Raw genomic sequence first — 17,962 nt, forward strand, 5'->3', positions numbered from 1 at the left:
CACTCCCCTCCAAAAGCATTATTCTGGGAACACGGCCAGCAAACCTAAATGACGCCAGCATTTAATACAAATAATGGGCATGAATTTATAGCTAAGGCAGTTATAAAGCAATTTAAAATATCAATTATAATGGAAAAAGATCATTTGAACAGTGTCGTGGGGGTTACAGTCTGACCTTCTCATTTATAATTGAAAACAGCATGGAAAATGGTTGAGTATCTTCCAGCTGAAAGGAAGATATTTATTTATATGATAACGAAAGAAAGAGAGAGAGACTCTTGTGGCAAGTGGGTTTCCTTTGAATGAAGCACTACAAATTTAAGAGCATTGTTTCTAAATGTTATTGGCATTTGGAGTAAAACGTTTGCCTCGGAAACAGAGCTCTCCTTTTCTAAAACTCACAGTTCATCTTTGAGACTCAAACATGGATAAAGCAGAGATTTTCCACAGCCTGCTGCCGGGACAGTGGTGATCACAGACATACTCCTTGTTTGCTTGTTAAGAGCGTTTGCAGAGCTCCACTGAGCTGATGAGATTCCTGTTTTGAGACAGAGCTTTCCAGAGAGAACGTGATGCTTCACTTTCTCTCCACCTGCCCTTTTTATGTTCTTCTCTGTTCCTGAGTTTCAGCCAGTGTGCAGAAATTAGAGTCTCTTTTTTTGATGGCAAAAGGTCTGAAGCTCCCTGAAATGGTTTGGCTGAGGAATAGGATGTGGATATTTTTAGTGACAGGTCCAGAGTTCTGTAGTTTTCTGACAAGTTTTCTATATCATAGAACCATACAATCATTTGCGTTGGAAGAGACCCTTACAGGTCATCTGGTCTAACTCCCTTGCAATGAACAGAGACACTTACAGCCACATCAGGTTGCTCAGAGCCCCATCCAGCCTGATTTTGAGTGTCTTCAGAGATGGGGCTTCCACCAACTCTCTGGGCAATCTGTGCCAGTGCCTCACCTCCCTTACTGTAAAAAACTTCTTGATATCCAATCTAAATCTGCCCTCTTTTAGTTTGAAACAATTTCCCCTTGTCCTATTACAGCAGACTGTGCTAAAGAGTCTGTCCCCTTCCTTCTTACAGCCTCCCTTTAGATAATGAAATGCTGCTCTCAGTTCTCTCTGGGGCCTTCTCTTCTCCAGGCTGAATAGCCCCAGCTCTTGCAGCCTGAAATGTTTGGGTCTCAGTTAAAAACACAGACTCTCAGTGGCCCATTCCACCTGCTCTCTACACCTGGTACTTAAACTTTAAGCATTAATCTTCCCCAGCTACATAAATCAACCTTCCCATTGTGCTTGGGGGCACCTAAGTCTTGAGGCTGCTGAGCAGTTTAAGGACTATTTGATGTTTAAAGCCTACTGGGATTAGCAAAGCAGCTGTTTCTTCTCCCGATGCTCCTGGAGGGCTCAAACTGGTAAGGCTTTTCAGAGTGCACCCACACAAAGCACAGCATCAGCCATCTTCAGTATTGCAAGATAGTGATATTGGTGGTGATCATTGCATGGTTTGGACAATGTGGCGCAATTTTTAATTTTACCTAACCCCCAAGTCAAGGTTGTTTTCAGAAGCAGCTCTCAAACTTTTTTTCAGAGCTGTCAGTTTTTATGTAATGAGAGACTGGCTGTCTTAATTACTTGGGCACTTGTGTGGGATGTTAGCTTTAATCGCTGCTAAGAATTTTGATTAAACAGTCTTTAGAGAAGGCATGCAAGAAACACACTGGAATGGATGGAGGAAGCCAGCTACTAGCAGTGCTAAATGTGCTAACTTCAGAGAGAGACAGGACACGTCTGTCCCCATTGCTTTATCCTGGCTCACTAAGACAGCTCCTCACTGACAGCTACAATTCCCCTTTTGAGGTTCCTGATGGATCCCATGTGTCACAGGATGAGTTTGAGCAACTCAGGGCTATGCATTCTATTATATAAAGCAGTTATCTAAAAGTTCGACAGCACAATTTTCTACTAAGCCTAATGGTCTAATTCAGGTCTCTTTAAGGATCTCAGCCAAAGACACTTTGAAAATGCAACTAGGAAGGCTTCCTACATAGTTAAAACCATTAGTTTATAAAAAGTGCCTTTTACCATATAGATCTACTAAATGCATATCTTGTTAATGCAGAAAGCATTGTAAATATTGTTCTGTGCATTCTAGGAAGGTATAGGCTATACAGGAAGGATTCATTTCTTTTATTTGTGTTTGAGAGTATGCAGCTTCTGTTTAGCACCATGTTGGTTTGGATTGTTACCTTTGCAGTAGTTGGTAAGCTGATTTTGGTTGTGCTGTCAGCGTATCCAGCAGGGCTATGAGAAGACTGCTGTATAAATTTGTGGAAAACAGTGTCTTAAGACGGTGGAGTAATCACTGCAACTAATGATGGAATTTTGGTCCTTAAATGAAATATATAAAGTCTTAGAGGAATAACAGGAACATATATTTTGTGTTCACAGAGTTTAACTGGCAATTTAAGTTTTAAAAACTTTTTACCATCTCAACTGAAATCTGAGAATTGAGTAAAACTCTCTGTAGCTGAAGTATAGGAAAATATTCAGCACTGCTTTTCATCTTGTTCAGCAGAATTACTGTTAAGTACAGTGATGATTGCTTACTGACCCACAGCATGTATTGATACAATCGAGGATCTGGTTTGCTACTGGACTACAAAGACTGGCGGATGACAGGCAGGGGATTCGTTCTCCTCCTGTCTTCCTTCCTTCCCTGTGCTTGCTATAAACCTGTTTATGTTTTATTTCAAAGTCACACCTGCTTATACTCTGATCCTGGGATATGAAATATTAATGAAGACGAAGAAGGAAAATTTTAGCGAGGGTGTCAGATAATAGCAGGGAAATATCAGAGAAAATAAATCTTGCCAGAAGTCTTGCCACAGTCATACTTGCCAATAATGAGAGGTTACGGTTTTGGAAAGAGCATGTATTGGACCAGCCTACAGCTTTGCAGCTAATTACTGTATCATAGTAGCACTTACTGAGCTCAGTTGTGGATCACAGCCCTGCTGTGCTGCATAAAAAACAAGCATTTACTTCAAAGTCCTTGCAGCTTTTTTTTTTTTTGTCTTTTTCTGGCTTTGGTACTGGAAGATATCCCCTCCTGCTGCCCCTTATATAAAGGCAGTTCTGGACTCTGCCCTGCAAACATCTCTGACTCTGAAGCAGTCATAAAATCGGAGCTGTGCGTTTCCACATTCATGTTTATTCACTACCTTCATATCATCCCAGATATAAGCATCAGTGAAATGGCTGCAGATTTTTTTCAGTGGGAGCTTTCCAAACTGCAAAAATAAGCATGCTGATTTTTCAGGTGTTCACTGGAGAGCTGAGCAGAGAAAAACATTGTGCAGTTTTCAGGAAAATTTATAATAAAGAAGTGATTTTATTTTTTCTAAGTCAAGTTAGCAAATGGAAGGGCACATGATCCTCTCGTAGGTCTCCTGCCTTCACAGTCATTGCAGTCTGACATCAAACCACTGCTCCCTTCCCTGATGAGGGATGAGTCAGCCATGTATTTAACTCGTTTTCACAGAGCTGCCCTAGATACAAAGTACTAAAGGAAAGCTTCATATTTCTATTGAGCGTTACAACAACAGCTAAATATTTTTTGAGTTGCGAGAGGTGACATCCAGCTATTCAACCAAACGGCTTTTTTTTTTAAAATGTAGTGGCAAAATATGGCCCTGCACAGACTGAGCTGGATTGGCATCTGCAGGAAGCTATGGTCACTAACACACATCCACAGAAAAATTGTCTTTATGCTTCAGCCTTTCAAATCAGTTAATAACATCTTTTACCTTCTTTCTCTACAGCATTTGACTTCCTTACATGTAAACTCTACTTAGTAATGAAACACTTTACAGTAACATCTGTGAGTAAGAATCCATTTAGGATAGCTTTATACTGTCTGTGGCAAAAGATCACCACAGATAACCACAGTACTGTAAAATGGTCAAACATCTCTGACAAAAACATGTGTTACAGCTAAGATATATTTCTATCCTATAAAAGTGATGCTAAAAGACATGTAAGGGTACTTAGTCCCTTACTGCAATATCTCTAATATTTTAATAAAACATTTTAAATTTCCTTATGGACATACGATGGAAAAAATCATCCTACAAAACCATATAGTAATGTATGCTTTGGATGCTAAAATACTGTCAATGTATGAAACAAAATGCTGCAATACAAATAATGAGAAGGAATTTGACATTTTTTTTTCTTATCAGCCTTGTTGGTGTATCAATTTTTCTTTTCACCGTCATGATGTTTTTGTCCTTAGCAAGGTAAACTAAGGACATCACTTTAAAAATTATGTATCAGAAGTGGTCAGTAATAAGAGTTATAGCTTAAAAAAAAACCCAAATTCTATTAATGATTACATGGTGAAAGTAGGATTTGACATACATAACAACAGCCAAGTAGAAAATATACCTTGACCTTGAAAGCCTGTTTCTCAGTAACTAAATAGTACATAATAATGATCTTACATCAGCAACAGAATGAAAGAAACTTCCAGCACATAAACAATTTGAGTATAATGTTAACTAAATGCCTTAGGAGGAAAAGGGGAATCGAACTGTAGACAAGTCCACTGTGGTTAATAGACAAAGGGGCAAAGGAGTCCAGTCCATCCTTAATCTGGGATTGCTTTCTGGAAAAAATGCTCACACTGCTCAAAAAGATGCTAATAATGCAGCACTGGTAAGTTTACAATGATATGATTTCTACCCATCTTTGGAATATACAAAATAAAGGTACTGTTCGACTTCACTGACACTGACAGAAATCAAAATTAGACATATCAGAACAGATGGCCGGTATGTATATACACAGAGTGGCCTTACACCTGTACGTAGCCTTTTAGGAACTGAAACCTCAGATGGGAAAAGACAAAATCCAATATGTATGATGGCACTTGGTCAAAGTCACTAAGAAGACAAATGTGAGGTACAAAGGCAAGACTCAGCATAGTAATCTTCCTGTTGTCCTCTGGTCAACAGTCCTCCATCATCAGTCCGTTATCATCAGTCCTAAGGAATTTGAAAAGTGATTGAAAAGCCTTCATGTAGTTAAGATGCATTTCCTCATATCACTTCAAAGGAAAGAAGAGCTATGAATCTGAACGTAAAGGTTTGCTTTGTTTAAATGTTTACGTACTTTAATACAGAAGAAGCTTGTATGTCCTGGCAACAAATGGCTTCCTTCCCTGCCCCATCTGCCCTTCCATGCTCTGCCCTAACCTAAATGATTAATTCACTGCATCAGCACACTTAAGTCATGAGACTGGACGGTATTGATCTGTGTTTACACCACAGAGGAGAAGTACTTTTTAAGCTAACCCAATTTTTGCATTCTCAGTTAGACACAAAAAGCCACTGTGCACAATGTTGGCTCAAATAAATCACTAAGACATTTTGCCTTAAATATTGTACTGTAGTTACCAATATTAGCTCTTAGCATACAGGATGTGAATTATAGTAGTAATAATAACGATAATAATTGTTACAAACTGCAGAGTTTCTCATTAGATAAACTGGTATAAAATGATACAGTGACACAAGAGATTCCAGGATTTTTTTTGTTGTTTGAAAGACAAACTGCCTGGGGGACAGAAATCTGAAACAAGTTTGGTGATGAGATTAAAAACATCAGTCCTGTTGTCCTCATTTCACACAGGTGTATGTGCTCCAGGAGAGTAAGACACTGCAGCAATTATTTGACTGATTCCAAAGTCTCTTTCGTATATATAAATTTGTGTAATAAAGGGGCACTGGAGCAATAAAAGTATATATTTTACTGATGGTTATGAAACACTGTGTGCCTGAAATAATTATGATGAGTAATGCCAAATGGCATTTGCAAACTTAAACAAACTGAGTCACACATCTTGTAGAAAGCAGTACGACGTACTTGACAACAAACCAATCTACAGCAATGAATTAATGAAAGCCAAAGTAGTTCAACTGCTGTCCAGAACAACAAAATAAAAAGGAAACAATTCAAACAACATTACCATTACCTGAGAATTTTTTTTTTAAATTTAATGTTAATTAACCTGTCTTCTTACTAACATTGAAAGTATTACAGAAGTTATTTTTGCAAAGCAAATAATTTTTTAAAATCCTTCAGTATTTTTTTAAGGATTTGAATTTAATTTGTTTATTTACATTGCACTAAATGAACCAAACATACTTTCATGTTACTTTTTGAACAGAATCACAGAGAAAAATGTCTCAAGCCTTTATATGGTGAACAGTGACAGCTTCTACATGGGAGAACGTGAAATGAGCTGTTCAAAATCTCTATACAATGAGATTGGAAAGTAATAGAAATATAGTAAACCTGTAATTTCCTTTTAATGTATTGTATAGAAAAATTCTTGTATTCAAAGGAAAAAACACTCTTAACTGAAGAGTAGGAATTTACTAATAAATGTATCAAAATAACAAACAAGAAATAAGTTAGGAAAGAGACAATAAAGTCAAATGCCTTGTCAACAACTGTACTAAAGGTCACATATTCGCTAGCTGTTTTACTGTCTGACTGCATTTCCCAGTGCTTGTCCTCAGAACTGAAAGGCCTAGACATGTGCTACACGTCAATGAACCCAGAGCCACTTGAGCTACTCAGTAATAAATGCTAAGATGCAGAATCTCTCCTAAATCCTGATCTCCATGGTGTGATTAAGTATGTTCTCACTCTTGGTTTCACAGCCTTCTTGGACATTCTTCTGAAAATAATTGTCTATTGGGAAGGTGGGAAGGATTCCTTGTGGTCAGAGATGGCAGTCAGGAGGTGGAGAGGTTCAGTGCAACTTCCTTCTCTGCACCACAAAGCAGCTGAGTGTATAGAATAAATAAAAAACTCTCATCCCTTCCTATTGAGCTTTGTACTGCATACCTAAAGATCTTCTAGCCTGCTAAAAGCAGAGTGAAAACAAGCAGGACTCTGCAGGCTGGTAGCAGCCATTCTCTGTACAACAGAAGACATTCTCCAGGCACCAGCATCTCACCCTACCCAGCTTCTCCACAGCAGCAGCACCTGCCACGCCGAATGGGAGCAACTGACCCAGTCTTTGACAGGTGTCCCTCTGAACAGGCATGCTACAAATGCACAGAACAGATTGAACCCTTCAGGCAGTGTAAGCAAATGTTTATCTGGTTTTAGAATCCAGATGGGGCTTAGCTCAAGGTAGGTGTTCATCTGGTCACTACTGTCAAAAATCAGATATTTTTCGAACCTTGAGGCTTAGGGTATGAGGATCTTTTAATCACCAATGGTCTTTTTTTCTTTTTTTATCTAAACTATAAGGTTTCATATTGCTACTTCCTGAATTTCATTCCACTAACAAAATATTTCATGTAGAAGAGCCACAATGAAAAAAGGGATGATTTTGATTCAGGCTCCAAACTCATCTTGCATTGAATCATAGGATCATAGAATCATTTGAGTTGCAAGGGACCCTTAAAAAGTCATCTAGTCCAACCCCCCTGCAATGAACAGGAACACCTACAGATTGATCAGGGTGCTCAGAGCCCCATTCAGCATCTCTTGCAGCTATTCCTGATGGACATTTCCAATGTGGAGTCAAACATTTAGAATAAGGTAACCCCACCCTTTCAGAGAACCTCAGCAGTCTGAGTTTATAAAGTCTCGTTAATAGACCTATCTTTTCACTATTAAATTTCTTGGTTGGCGGAATATCTCTAGTTTTCAGCTCTAGTACTATTAGTGTTCTATTTATTTTATACGTTTGTATATTCTTATACCCACATATAACCACTTAAACTTTATGAAAGATGTATTTAATAAAAGCTTTAACTTGCTCCCAGCCTCAGAAAAACAAATAGAATTCAGTTCAAGCCTATCAGCAAGAAGCTTGAAAGCAGCTTTTGCAGAGTAAACTGTGCTTACCATCAGGAGCCCTTTATATGCGTAGACAATCCCAAGCCAAATTGTCATGTGAGTGTTCTCGCAGTGCTCCAAGATGGGTCGGATGGAGATGTCTCTGCCTGCAGGGTCCGGCTACAAAAATAAAGAGTGAGATATTTGGATTTAGGTTTTATCTGAAGTCATACTACAGAGGCAGTTAATCTACTCTCAGTAGCTTGAGGATGTGTAGAATATTCAGTGGGTAACATGAAATAAAAACTTGTGATGTCTGTTCCATCAACCTGCAAAGGAATGGAGTAAAAAAGTAAAGATCTGAGGAAACAGCTGCATAATTACCAGTAGATGAGGTCACCCCTACTGCAAACCAGAGAGAAAACATCTGAAGTCACTCTGTCTTTAACTGTGTCAGTCACATTTATCAGCATTAGGACACCTATTTTTTCATGAGATGAACAGCTTGAACGTGCAGCCATGAAAATAAATGTACTTGAAGCCATCCTTCCTTTCACCTGCACTTCTTGTGTCACTGGCAAGTGGCTGATAAACAGGGTATGAAATACTTCTGTGTTTCAGATGTTTATTCAGTGATAACCATGAGCCAAATCAAAGACCATCTACTAAGGAAATCGCAGCAGCAGCTCAGTAGATAGTATAAATCATCAAAAATGTGGAGCAAGTGAGTGTCTGTGCAAAATTTAATATGGTTAGAAGTTTTGTAGATTTCCATTAATTTTGGAAAGGAGATTGTATAAATGAGCAGAATCAAAAGGACCTGCAGACTGCCAGGAGTGTTTGTATGAGGGAGAAGTTATAATTAATGCTCAGAGAATCCTGCAAGAACTCCTCATTTTTTATATCAAGAATAAAAATAACATTCAACACAGAGGGGACAGGTCTGTGTCTTTTTTCTCCTATGCTGCCTATAATTAGGATATGGACTAGGTTAGAGTGAAACTGCTTCTTAATGGTGTGCATGCTACAGGAATACAAAGCACTTCTTACATGTGATTTTAAGAGATACTGTTTTCATTAGGTACCAGAGAATGCTCCTTTTGGCTATTCAGAGCTGTGTGCAGTTACCTTCTGTGTTGCTTTCAGAATAGACTGAAGTCCTGACGGCTATTTTTGGTTCCTGCTTTGAAACACTGGATCTGATCTCCAGCTCAAGTGAGATCAGTGCAGATGCAGCTTTCTGTACCTGGCTCTCCCTGTAGGCTCTGCAGTTTCCCTTTGTGATGAGCAACACATGTAAAGAGTCTCACAGAGTAGAGTAATGATTATATCATAAGCTAAGGAAAAAACACATTTTCACCAACTGAAACGCAGAATTGTGTGTGGAAGGACTTTAGAAAGATCTGAGTTTATTCTACAGCTCATTCTTGCTGCTAGTGTGAATTTTTCTATTGACCTCAAAGGTGACAGCATTAATGCCCAGCTCTCTTTTCTTCATTAGACATTTTAGATAGGAGACATTGTCCCTGACCTCATATAGATTAAAAAAAGCTTACAATTAAGGGGATAGACATGGGAGGAAAACTCAGCAAACAAGCTTGTGTTATGTGCTGCATGGTGGCAAGATTCACAACCTCCCTTGCAAATCTTGCAGCAGGCAGCACAACAACATTTAAAATCTATTTTTACCCTGGGCTTATGTAGATACCCTGAGCTGGAAAGTAAAGATCTTTCAAAAAAAGTTGCACAAAATAAAATAGAAATGAGAGTGGCAACAGTAACTGTCCCTGAGTTCATGATTCCATCCTAAACTGCTGCTGATGGCTAGCAAATAACCAATGACCATAGAACACAAATAGGTGAAAACATGAAGAAACATTACAACATTTAAGATACTACAAATGTTTGTCTGAGGACCAGTAGAACTACCTATTTCTCCCTGAACAATTTATGTGCACGGAAGGGAATGCACACTTTCATGTCATAGTTAACAACCTGCAGCGTTCAACCATTTTTAACCAAATCCAGGTAATTTGAATTACTCCAAACGCTTGTTGGGTCAGCAGTGGATAACCTTTTTATTTTCACTATGTGGCTACTTTCTAATGCAAATTTGTGTCAAAATTGGAAAGTCACAGTTCATTACTCAAAACTGAAAGTCCCAGTCAGAAAAATGATGAAATGGAAAACACAACTTCTTATGAAATTATATTAGAGAGAACAGACTCACTCAATATCCTTAATATGAAGATTGCCAGATTTTATAAGCCTATGATAATTTAAAAAATGTGCTAATTAAATAATACATTGTATCCAATAATCCACGTGAGATAAGTAAGTCTTGTGAAGTGCTCTGGAGGGATCAGGAAAAGGGAGAATACTGACTGCAGCATCAGCCAAATTATACATGGGATGGCACTTCTCCCATAGCACTTTCCAGTGGGAAACAAGGTGGGAACACATTAAACCAAATGTTGTGGAGTACTTGTGCATTTGAAGCTAAGTATTGGCAGGTAGGAGTAATTTTACAGTGCACCGACTTTGCTGATTACTTGTCGCTGCTGCAGAATGACATTCCTGGTGTACTGCTTTTAATTTGCCATTCTGTTTCTTCACTGATTTTGCATGAATTAACTAATCATAGCAAAAAGCTGGGTTAAAAAAAACATATGATATTTTCTGATGTCAAAAGAATTTTTAAAAACTCTACAATTACAGCTGAATGGCGCACTTCACTGACCTCCCTAATCATCCACCATTTGTGCACTTTGTTACTGCTTTAGAGAGGATGACAACATAAATGCTACCAGTGATTATATATGTACTGGAAATTTGCCCTTTCCTTTTATAGAAAACAATATAAATGCCCTTCAGATGACATTCTCAAGGCCTGAAGACCTCCTTTCTTGTAATTAGGCTGAAGATTTCCTACCTCTTCTGAAACCTAATAAGGTTTCTGACATTGATATCATTTTCTGGAGTATTTTCCATGGTTGAATGTAAACAGTTTAATCCATTCACTTCATACACGAGTTGTGTGTCACCTCCGTAAAAATGCTTTTTTTACATCAGATCTGCTTTGTTTAGGAAGCAACTCAAGTCAGTAGACAGATAGCCTACAAAATAATTTCCCCTTTCATGCACTTTAAAACTGTTATGTTACTTCTGTAGTTTGGTTGCCTTTTGATTTTCTTTGCTCTTCAGTCTGCTGGTGGGCTGGCAGATCCTCTTCATTGTAGGAGAGAAATGGCTTAGGTGGGTACTGCCAGATGGAAGAGGAAAGCTTAAAACCATCTGGCAACAGCAGGGAAATTTGCAAGAAAGATCAGGGCAGGGGCAATGACAGAGATTGCTGAGTGCCTTGCAAATTCCTGCACAGTGTCAGACTAGCCCAGACACAACAAGAATCAAGTGAAAAGCACAGTTTTCAGTGGAAAAAATACAGTGTGGTGGCCAGCTCTTCCTGCCTCACACTGAGTTGTGCAAATATAGGGCACCCTGCGGCACTTTTGCCATCTGGGAAAGATGTTGTTTGGTCCATATAAATAATGTTCAAGTCTCTCTTCTTCATTTAGAACTACAATTTCTTTTTCTCTGTGTCTATTTAAGTAGCCAAAATCCATTTGGAAAATATTCTATGAAGTGGGAAGACATTTCTGTTATGGCAAATATATCACAGAATCGCAGGTGTTGGAAGGGACCTCAAGAGATCACTGAGTCCAAGCCCCCGCTAAAGCAGGTACCCTACAACAGGTTACATAGGTAGGTGTCCAGATGGGTCTTAAATACCTCCATGACCTCTCTGGGCAGCCTGTTCCAGTGCTTTGTCACCCTTACCATAAAGAAGTCCTTCTGTGCTTTTGTATGGGACTTCCTGTGGTCAAGGTTTAGGCTGTTGCTCCTTGTTCTATCACTACACACCACTGAGAAGAGCCTGGCCTCATCCCAGTTCATTGCTACAGTTACACATAGGTCTTAAAGGAAGAAGGGGCCTATGCTCCTCAAAACATCCAGCAAAAGGCTTTCTGTTTGTTTCCAGAACATCTCAGCCCTCCTTGAGCACTTCTCCATGGTCATCTCTCAGGATCCTGCTGCAAGGACAGCAGATAATAATTGAAAGATTGAAAGAAATCTGGTGCTGCTTCAAAGAACAGCTCACAGGTGGAGGATCTCAGTAAGCTTTCTAAGATTTCCAGTACATTTTATTATTTATGCAGCTGCAGCTTCATCAGTAAGAAAATCAGAATATAAGGCCTATAAGATTTTTCAATGATCGATATAGAAAATAAGGTAAATAGTTGCAGCTTCTGTTTACTAAGTTTAAAATGAACTGTGCAGTTCCCATCATATAGGAAAATATGGGATGATATTCTTCCATCGATCTTCATATGCCATCCCACTCTCTGATTTATCTTCCCTTTAAATGGCTTCCATTTAACTGCCATAATGACTGTCTACTATCACTGTTCTGCAGCATGAATTAGACATCTTTGGCATTTTAAATTTGGCACACACAACAGTCATATGGAGACCAAATACGATTCCTTATCTGAAAACCCAGACTTTGCTAAACAAGAAGATCACTTTTACTTCTTTTTTAAATTAGCATTTTTTGCAAGGATAATTATAGTTAGTTTTTACTGTAAATGCTGTATCTGCAGGTTGTAACAGACCTTCCTCGGTGCTAAACTACATATCCATATGTAAGGTGTACCAGCAAAGGATTTAAGGAGGTTTATATGCAGTGCATTGTGGCCAGGCTCTCAATTACTGATGAAAATAAAGAGAAGAAACACATGCTGTCTACTTCCCAGTTACTTAATGATTTGGTGATGTTTTTAGAGCAAAACAACGGTGACACAAAAAAGTGATTTGTGAGGAAATAGACCTTTTTGAATGTTTTTTATTTGGTGAAGTAATAGCTTCTTTGAATGCAAAATAGCAAATGGAATGCTGTGCTAGGGTAGCCTCACCTGGAATGTCTTCCAATCAAATACTCGGTAAGCAACCTAGCATAAAAGTATACTTATTTTTGTCCATAGCTGGGCTTGGGTTCATATACACTATGAAACATATCACATGTTCAGTAGTAGTTCTGCTGACTACAAATCTTACTAGATACTAGCAATGCACTGACAAATAAACCAAGATCCACTCAAGATTACTGGAGAAGGTCAGTCAATTTTGTAGTAGTCTAATGATTTTAGACACTGACTGATGTCAAGACTTTTTTTTTCACGTATTTTCTTTTTTTGGAGTCATGGGAGAATTTGAACACAAAATAGAAAATCAGCTTTTAATAAATGAACAACTAGCAGATGTTGTAAATATTGTTTGGTTTTTGTGTTTTTTTTTTTTGGTCTGTTTTCTTTTTGTTTTGTTTCGTTTTTGTTTTTTTCCAGCATAGGAGAACAGACTCTGGACCAAATACCTGTCCTTACACCTGGATACTTTATGCCTCATGGAAGAGAAATGCAAAACATAAAGCTTCTGAACCCAGGAGAAGGTAAGGACGAGGTTCTGAACAACCACAATGGCCCCTGCATCCACTGTAAAACATGAATGCCAGATTTTCTCTCTTGTAGACTGAGGAGAAAATGCTTTTAGACTTGAATTTGGATTAGTTTTTCTTTTTGAAGTTTTAAAATTTTATAAATTCACAATCAAAAAATTTTAACATTGAAGTTGTCTAAAAATGTTTGCAGTGATGAATATGAATACACTTCAACAAGAGAGCATGCATCATCAGTACCCATCTGAATATCAACAATTCTCATGAGAAGCACAAGTTTAGGAATGCTACATTTATTTTTCCATTATATGAGCTAGAAAAGAAAAAAAACTAATTTCATGAAATAGTTACAATGACTCCAGCCTCCAACCTCCAACACATTCTTACCATAATAATAATAATAATCATGGTGCTATCAGAAATGAAGATATTACTGCATTTCTGTAGCCAAAGACAGGAAATGTTATGAAGGTTAAGCAAATTGCCAAGGAAAACTGAGAGGAACTCAGTCTACTGAACCTTACATCTTTGACTTAAATAAATGATCTTTCCTTCAGTATAAAAATTCTGACCTCAATTTTTACTATTCTGGAGGTAGAAGTTTTCTTCATTAAATTTCTAATTAGAAATTATAATTAGAAATACTAATTAGAAATTTACTGGGCAAAATTTTTGAAAGAAACTTTCAGTCTTTAAAAAAATATATTTTTGGAAAAAAATAATGACTTGAAATTGCATTTGTGAATAATTTTGTAATTCTTTACTACATATCTCTCTACAAAGTTATTTACAATGAAAATGTGTGACATTTTAGGTTGAGATTATCTTTTAAGACAGTATTATTTATACTGTTATACAACTTAAAAAAAATTACAGGTATTTCAAGTCAGTCAAAAACAACAACAAGCTGTTTGTGAAAGGTTAACAAGCCACAAGTGGGCTCTGTAGAACGGTGGTGTGAAGCATGTTGCAAGACTGGAGGTTTCCCAAATGTATCTGAACACCATGGGATTAAAGGATCTTTAGGTTGTCTGGGGTGATTGCAGGGTAGTTTTTGCTTTAATCATTTTCTTGTTACAGTGAAATTCATCTCCCTACCTCAATGAATTGTAGGGCTGCTCTCAAGGAGTTCTCCCAGTCTTTTGTCTGATTGCCAATGCAATCACATTTGTGATTGCCCCAACTCAGGTAAAACACCTTGCACTTGGGCTTGTTAAATCTCATTAAGATCACATGACCCCACTTTTCAAGCCTGTTCAGCTTGAATACCAACATGTGAATTCCAACTTTTTTTCATCTAGCCACTTTTTTTTTCTTAATTCACATAAAAAGATGCACCATTTAAACAAAGGAAAAAGAAGCGCTAACACATTTTATAGACTGAAGGACACTGATTAATTTAATATTACTTATTTTACTTCACATGCCAAAAATATGAGCCCAGGCCTCCCCTTAAAAGCAGATGGTAGCAAAGAAAGACCAAAAGAAAAAGTAAAACACGTTAGATATAACCACTGTACTTCTTACTACCACAAAGCGCTGAAGTCTGAAGATAGTCACAGTGATAGCCACACTGTACTATCTTCAAAACAAATTTACTTTCTAATTCCCCATCTGCCTCTTCTACAAATAACTCCACAAAAGAGTAATAATACATTCTGTATGTTAACGTGATTGAAAGTTGATAACATAAGAGCTATTTATAAGCCCTCATATTGTGAAAATAGAAAAATCCCTCAGCAGCATTATTTTAAAATCACTTTACCTAATGACTTTTATTTTAGTGTGGTGGGGCTTCATAAATAAAACTGCTTGGATTAGGGGATTATATTAATAAAAACATTAAGGAAATTTTTGGCTCTCAAAATGCAGTTTCATTAAAGCTAAAATTCAAAACTATGGAATAAATCAAATAAAAAAAGCCACAACAATAACTACAAAACCCACTATGATCCCTGCAAACAAATGCAGACTGTCAATGAAAGGAAAAGGCAAAATTCTCATTCTTTGTGGAGTGTTCCAAAAAAATGTGACTAAGTCTTCCTTCTCTGCACTCCGTGATCTATTCAGTAGAAATTGTACATTGTATTATTTCCTCAGAGAATGTTGCCCCAATTATACATCTAGGGACTGGGTAATGAAATGTGTCTGAGTATGTGCATGGAAGCAGTGGGACGAGCGTTACAAAGACTTAATAAAGGGCTCTCAGCAGCAGAACATATGTTTTTTCTTTGAAGGGAGGGCAAAAGGCCAAGATTTGGAAGAAAAGCAGGTTAGATGAAGGAAGACCTTTGTTACCACCTAGAGTCTCCTGAGTTGCAGATTCCTCCAGAGATGTGCACTTTGTGATATCTGCTCTGAAAACTGAGGAATAATCTTCTTCCTTCCCTTTCTGCCAAGCTGCCCAGTACTCAAGGTGACAAATTAGATTTGTAGGTTCTTCTACAAACATTCCTTTCCTAACTATCTTTCCTGCTCCCCTGAGATCATAGAAGCCACTGGAGAAATTCAGTAGAGCTGGTAGAGTCTCTCTCTGCTGAGGATTTGCTGGCAGGTAAGCTTGAGTTGTATGCAGGGATGTGACTTACTGTTCTTAGCATTTGGAGAAACAACAATTAGCACTTTCTATTAAATAAAATATCTGTGCCCAGGAGCCATCAATCTGGTCCCCCCAGCAAGAACAACTCTCAGGTCCTCAATTGTGTCCAGCTATAGGCCAAGGAGGGCAACAACAGCCCCCCTATAACCATCTTATATTTTATTTGTAGTGCTATAATTTCTTCGATTTACAAATTCTGATAATATTTATTACCATGTCTATCTGCATTGCAGTTCCAGTGACAACAAATTGATGCTGTCTTTTTGCAGGAAGTAAGTGAAAATCCCTTCCCTAAGACCATCTTAAAACATAGAAATAAGATGTGCAAGAAGATATAAAGTCAGGTTGTGTGACATTTTCAGAGGCAAATATCAGTTTACACCAATGTTCCTCTCTGCAAGCAGTGATAAATATTTAGTTTCTGGGCTTCCACAAATGAAAATTATGATTTCTCTTCATGAGAGAACATTTCATTTATTTACCTATTCTTTTATACTTTTCAAAATGCTTTGATGATGGTCCATCCATCCACTGCTGGACGATTTTGCTGCTATTCCTGTGACTACTGTAAGTCATAATTCAGAAACTGCTGCATTATGCATACATCTTTCCTCTGTGTAAAATTTTTTTAAGTAAAATTTCAATTAATAAATAGTAGGCTAGCTTAATAAGGATCTTCTCATAATTATTTCACAACAATTGTAGCATATGCATCTAGATCTCCTCCAAAGTCATTCTAGAACTGATGTAACTTCCCTGTCATAAAAGTTGTTCTATCCAAAAAGAACTCTCAATTTCTTGTTGACAGCAAAATGTAAGGTACATCTCAGTAGACAAAAATACATGAAAGCCTTTTTATCTCTTACAAGGATTTTAAAGATTTCTTTTACTTCTTCTCTTTGCAACTGACTCAGATATAAACATTGTTACACACCACAAACCAAAAACTGAATAGGTAAAAAAATAAAAAAAAGTCAGGCCAGCTTAAATCTTTTTATTATCTCCAAAGATTTAGTTACTTTTGACCTTTTAAAACTGTTAACCTTATTTAGGATAACGTAACCTTGAAATAAAAGGTCATTTTGAATTAAAAGGAGATTTACTGCAGTTAACAAAGGTCAACAGGAATACTTCTACCAAAATAATTCTGTATGGAGAAAATTATTGAGATCACCTGTTTCTTACATGTATATAAATCTTTATGTTTTCTGAGAAAAATGCATCAGTATCTAAATTAAGGAATATTACTACCAGTAAGTTAGTTGATTCATTTTTAAAAAGTAAATCCTGTTTCCACTTTTTCTGGAAGAGCCCTTTTGCAACTGCAGACAGAGCATGTTCCTTGTTCATCTCCATTCTGAGCCTGCTGGAAGAAGCTAATTCTGGAAAGTCTGTTTAAGATGTGAGAATCATCTTATACCTAATTCTGCCAGTTTGAGAATGCTTGTTTAGAGTCTTAACAGAGGATTTCTGAAGATTCAAACTTAAGAGTTCAACAGATCTTATATTAGATCAAGGTGACAGCAGTGAAGAACCACGGATGTTTTCAATAATTATGTCAGCAAAATCTACAAACTAGAGGTGAGTACAGAACAGAAGCGCACAAAGCATACCTTGATATTAGGTGGGAACCTATTTCAGCTGTGAATGATATAGCCCTGGGCAAGGTAAAATTACTCTTGGAATCTTAAACAGATGCTTTTCCTGCCTTACGAAAGAAATCTGAAAAGGGAGTTCACAGTTGTATCAGCATTGCAGTTGAATGAGACAATTTTTGACAACTCTTCTTTTCATCAAAACACGGGATGTAGATTTCCATTGCATTAATTTATGTTTGAAGTAAAACACCTCCTTTAGAAAAAAAAAAAAAATAAAATTCAGTGGTGGTGAACCTATATACCTCTTTCTACGTTGCCATAATGGCATTTCTGTTGACTGTAAAAAGAAATGCCCCTCATTTTGCCTCTCTTTTCTAAAATAAACTTAATGTCA

The 17,962-nt window shown here is 37.4% G+C and overlaps 1 protein-coding gene across 1 annotated transcript in view; it reads right to left on the reverse strand.

The window, feature by feature from the left end:
• GABBR2 (gamma-aminobutyric acid type B receptor subunit 2) overlaps nucleotides 1-17,962 on the reverse strand; it is a gene marked incomplete at both ends in the record, with an annotated part of 442,331 nt that overhangs the window by 27,348 nt on the left and 397,021 nt on the right. Inside the window, one exon of the mRNA XM_079533247.1 lies at nucleotides 7,929-8,039. Within this exon, the coding sequence (XP_079389373.1) occupies nucleotides 7,929-8,039 (111 nt within the window). The remainder of the gene's footprint in view (nucleotides 1-7,928; nucleotides 8,040-17,962) is intronic.

This window comes from Tetrao urogallus (assembly GCF_951394365.1).
Source record: "Tetrao urogallus genome assembly, chromosome: 3".
NCBI lineage: Eukaryota > Metazoa > Chordata > Aves > Galliformes > Phasianidae > Tetrao > Tetrao urogallus.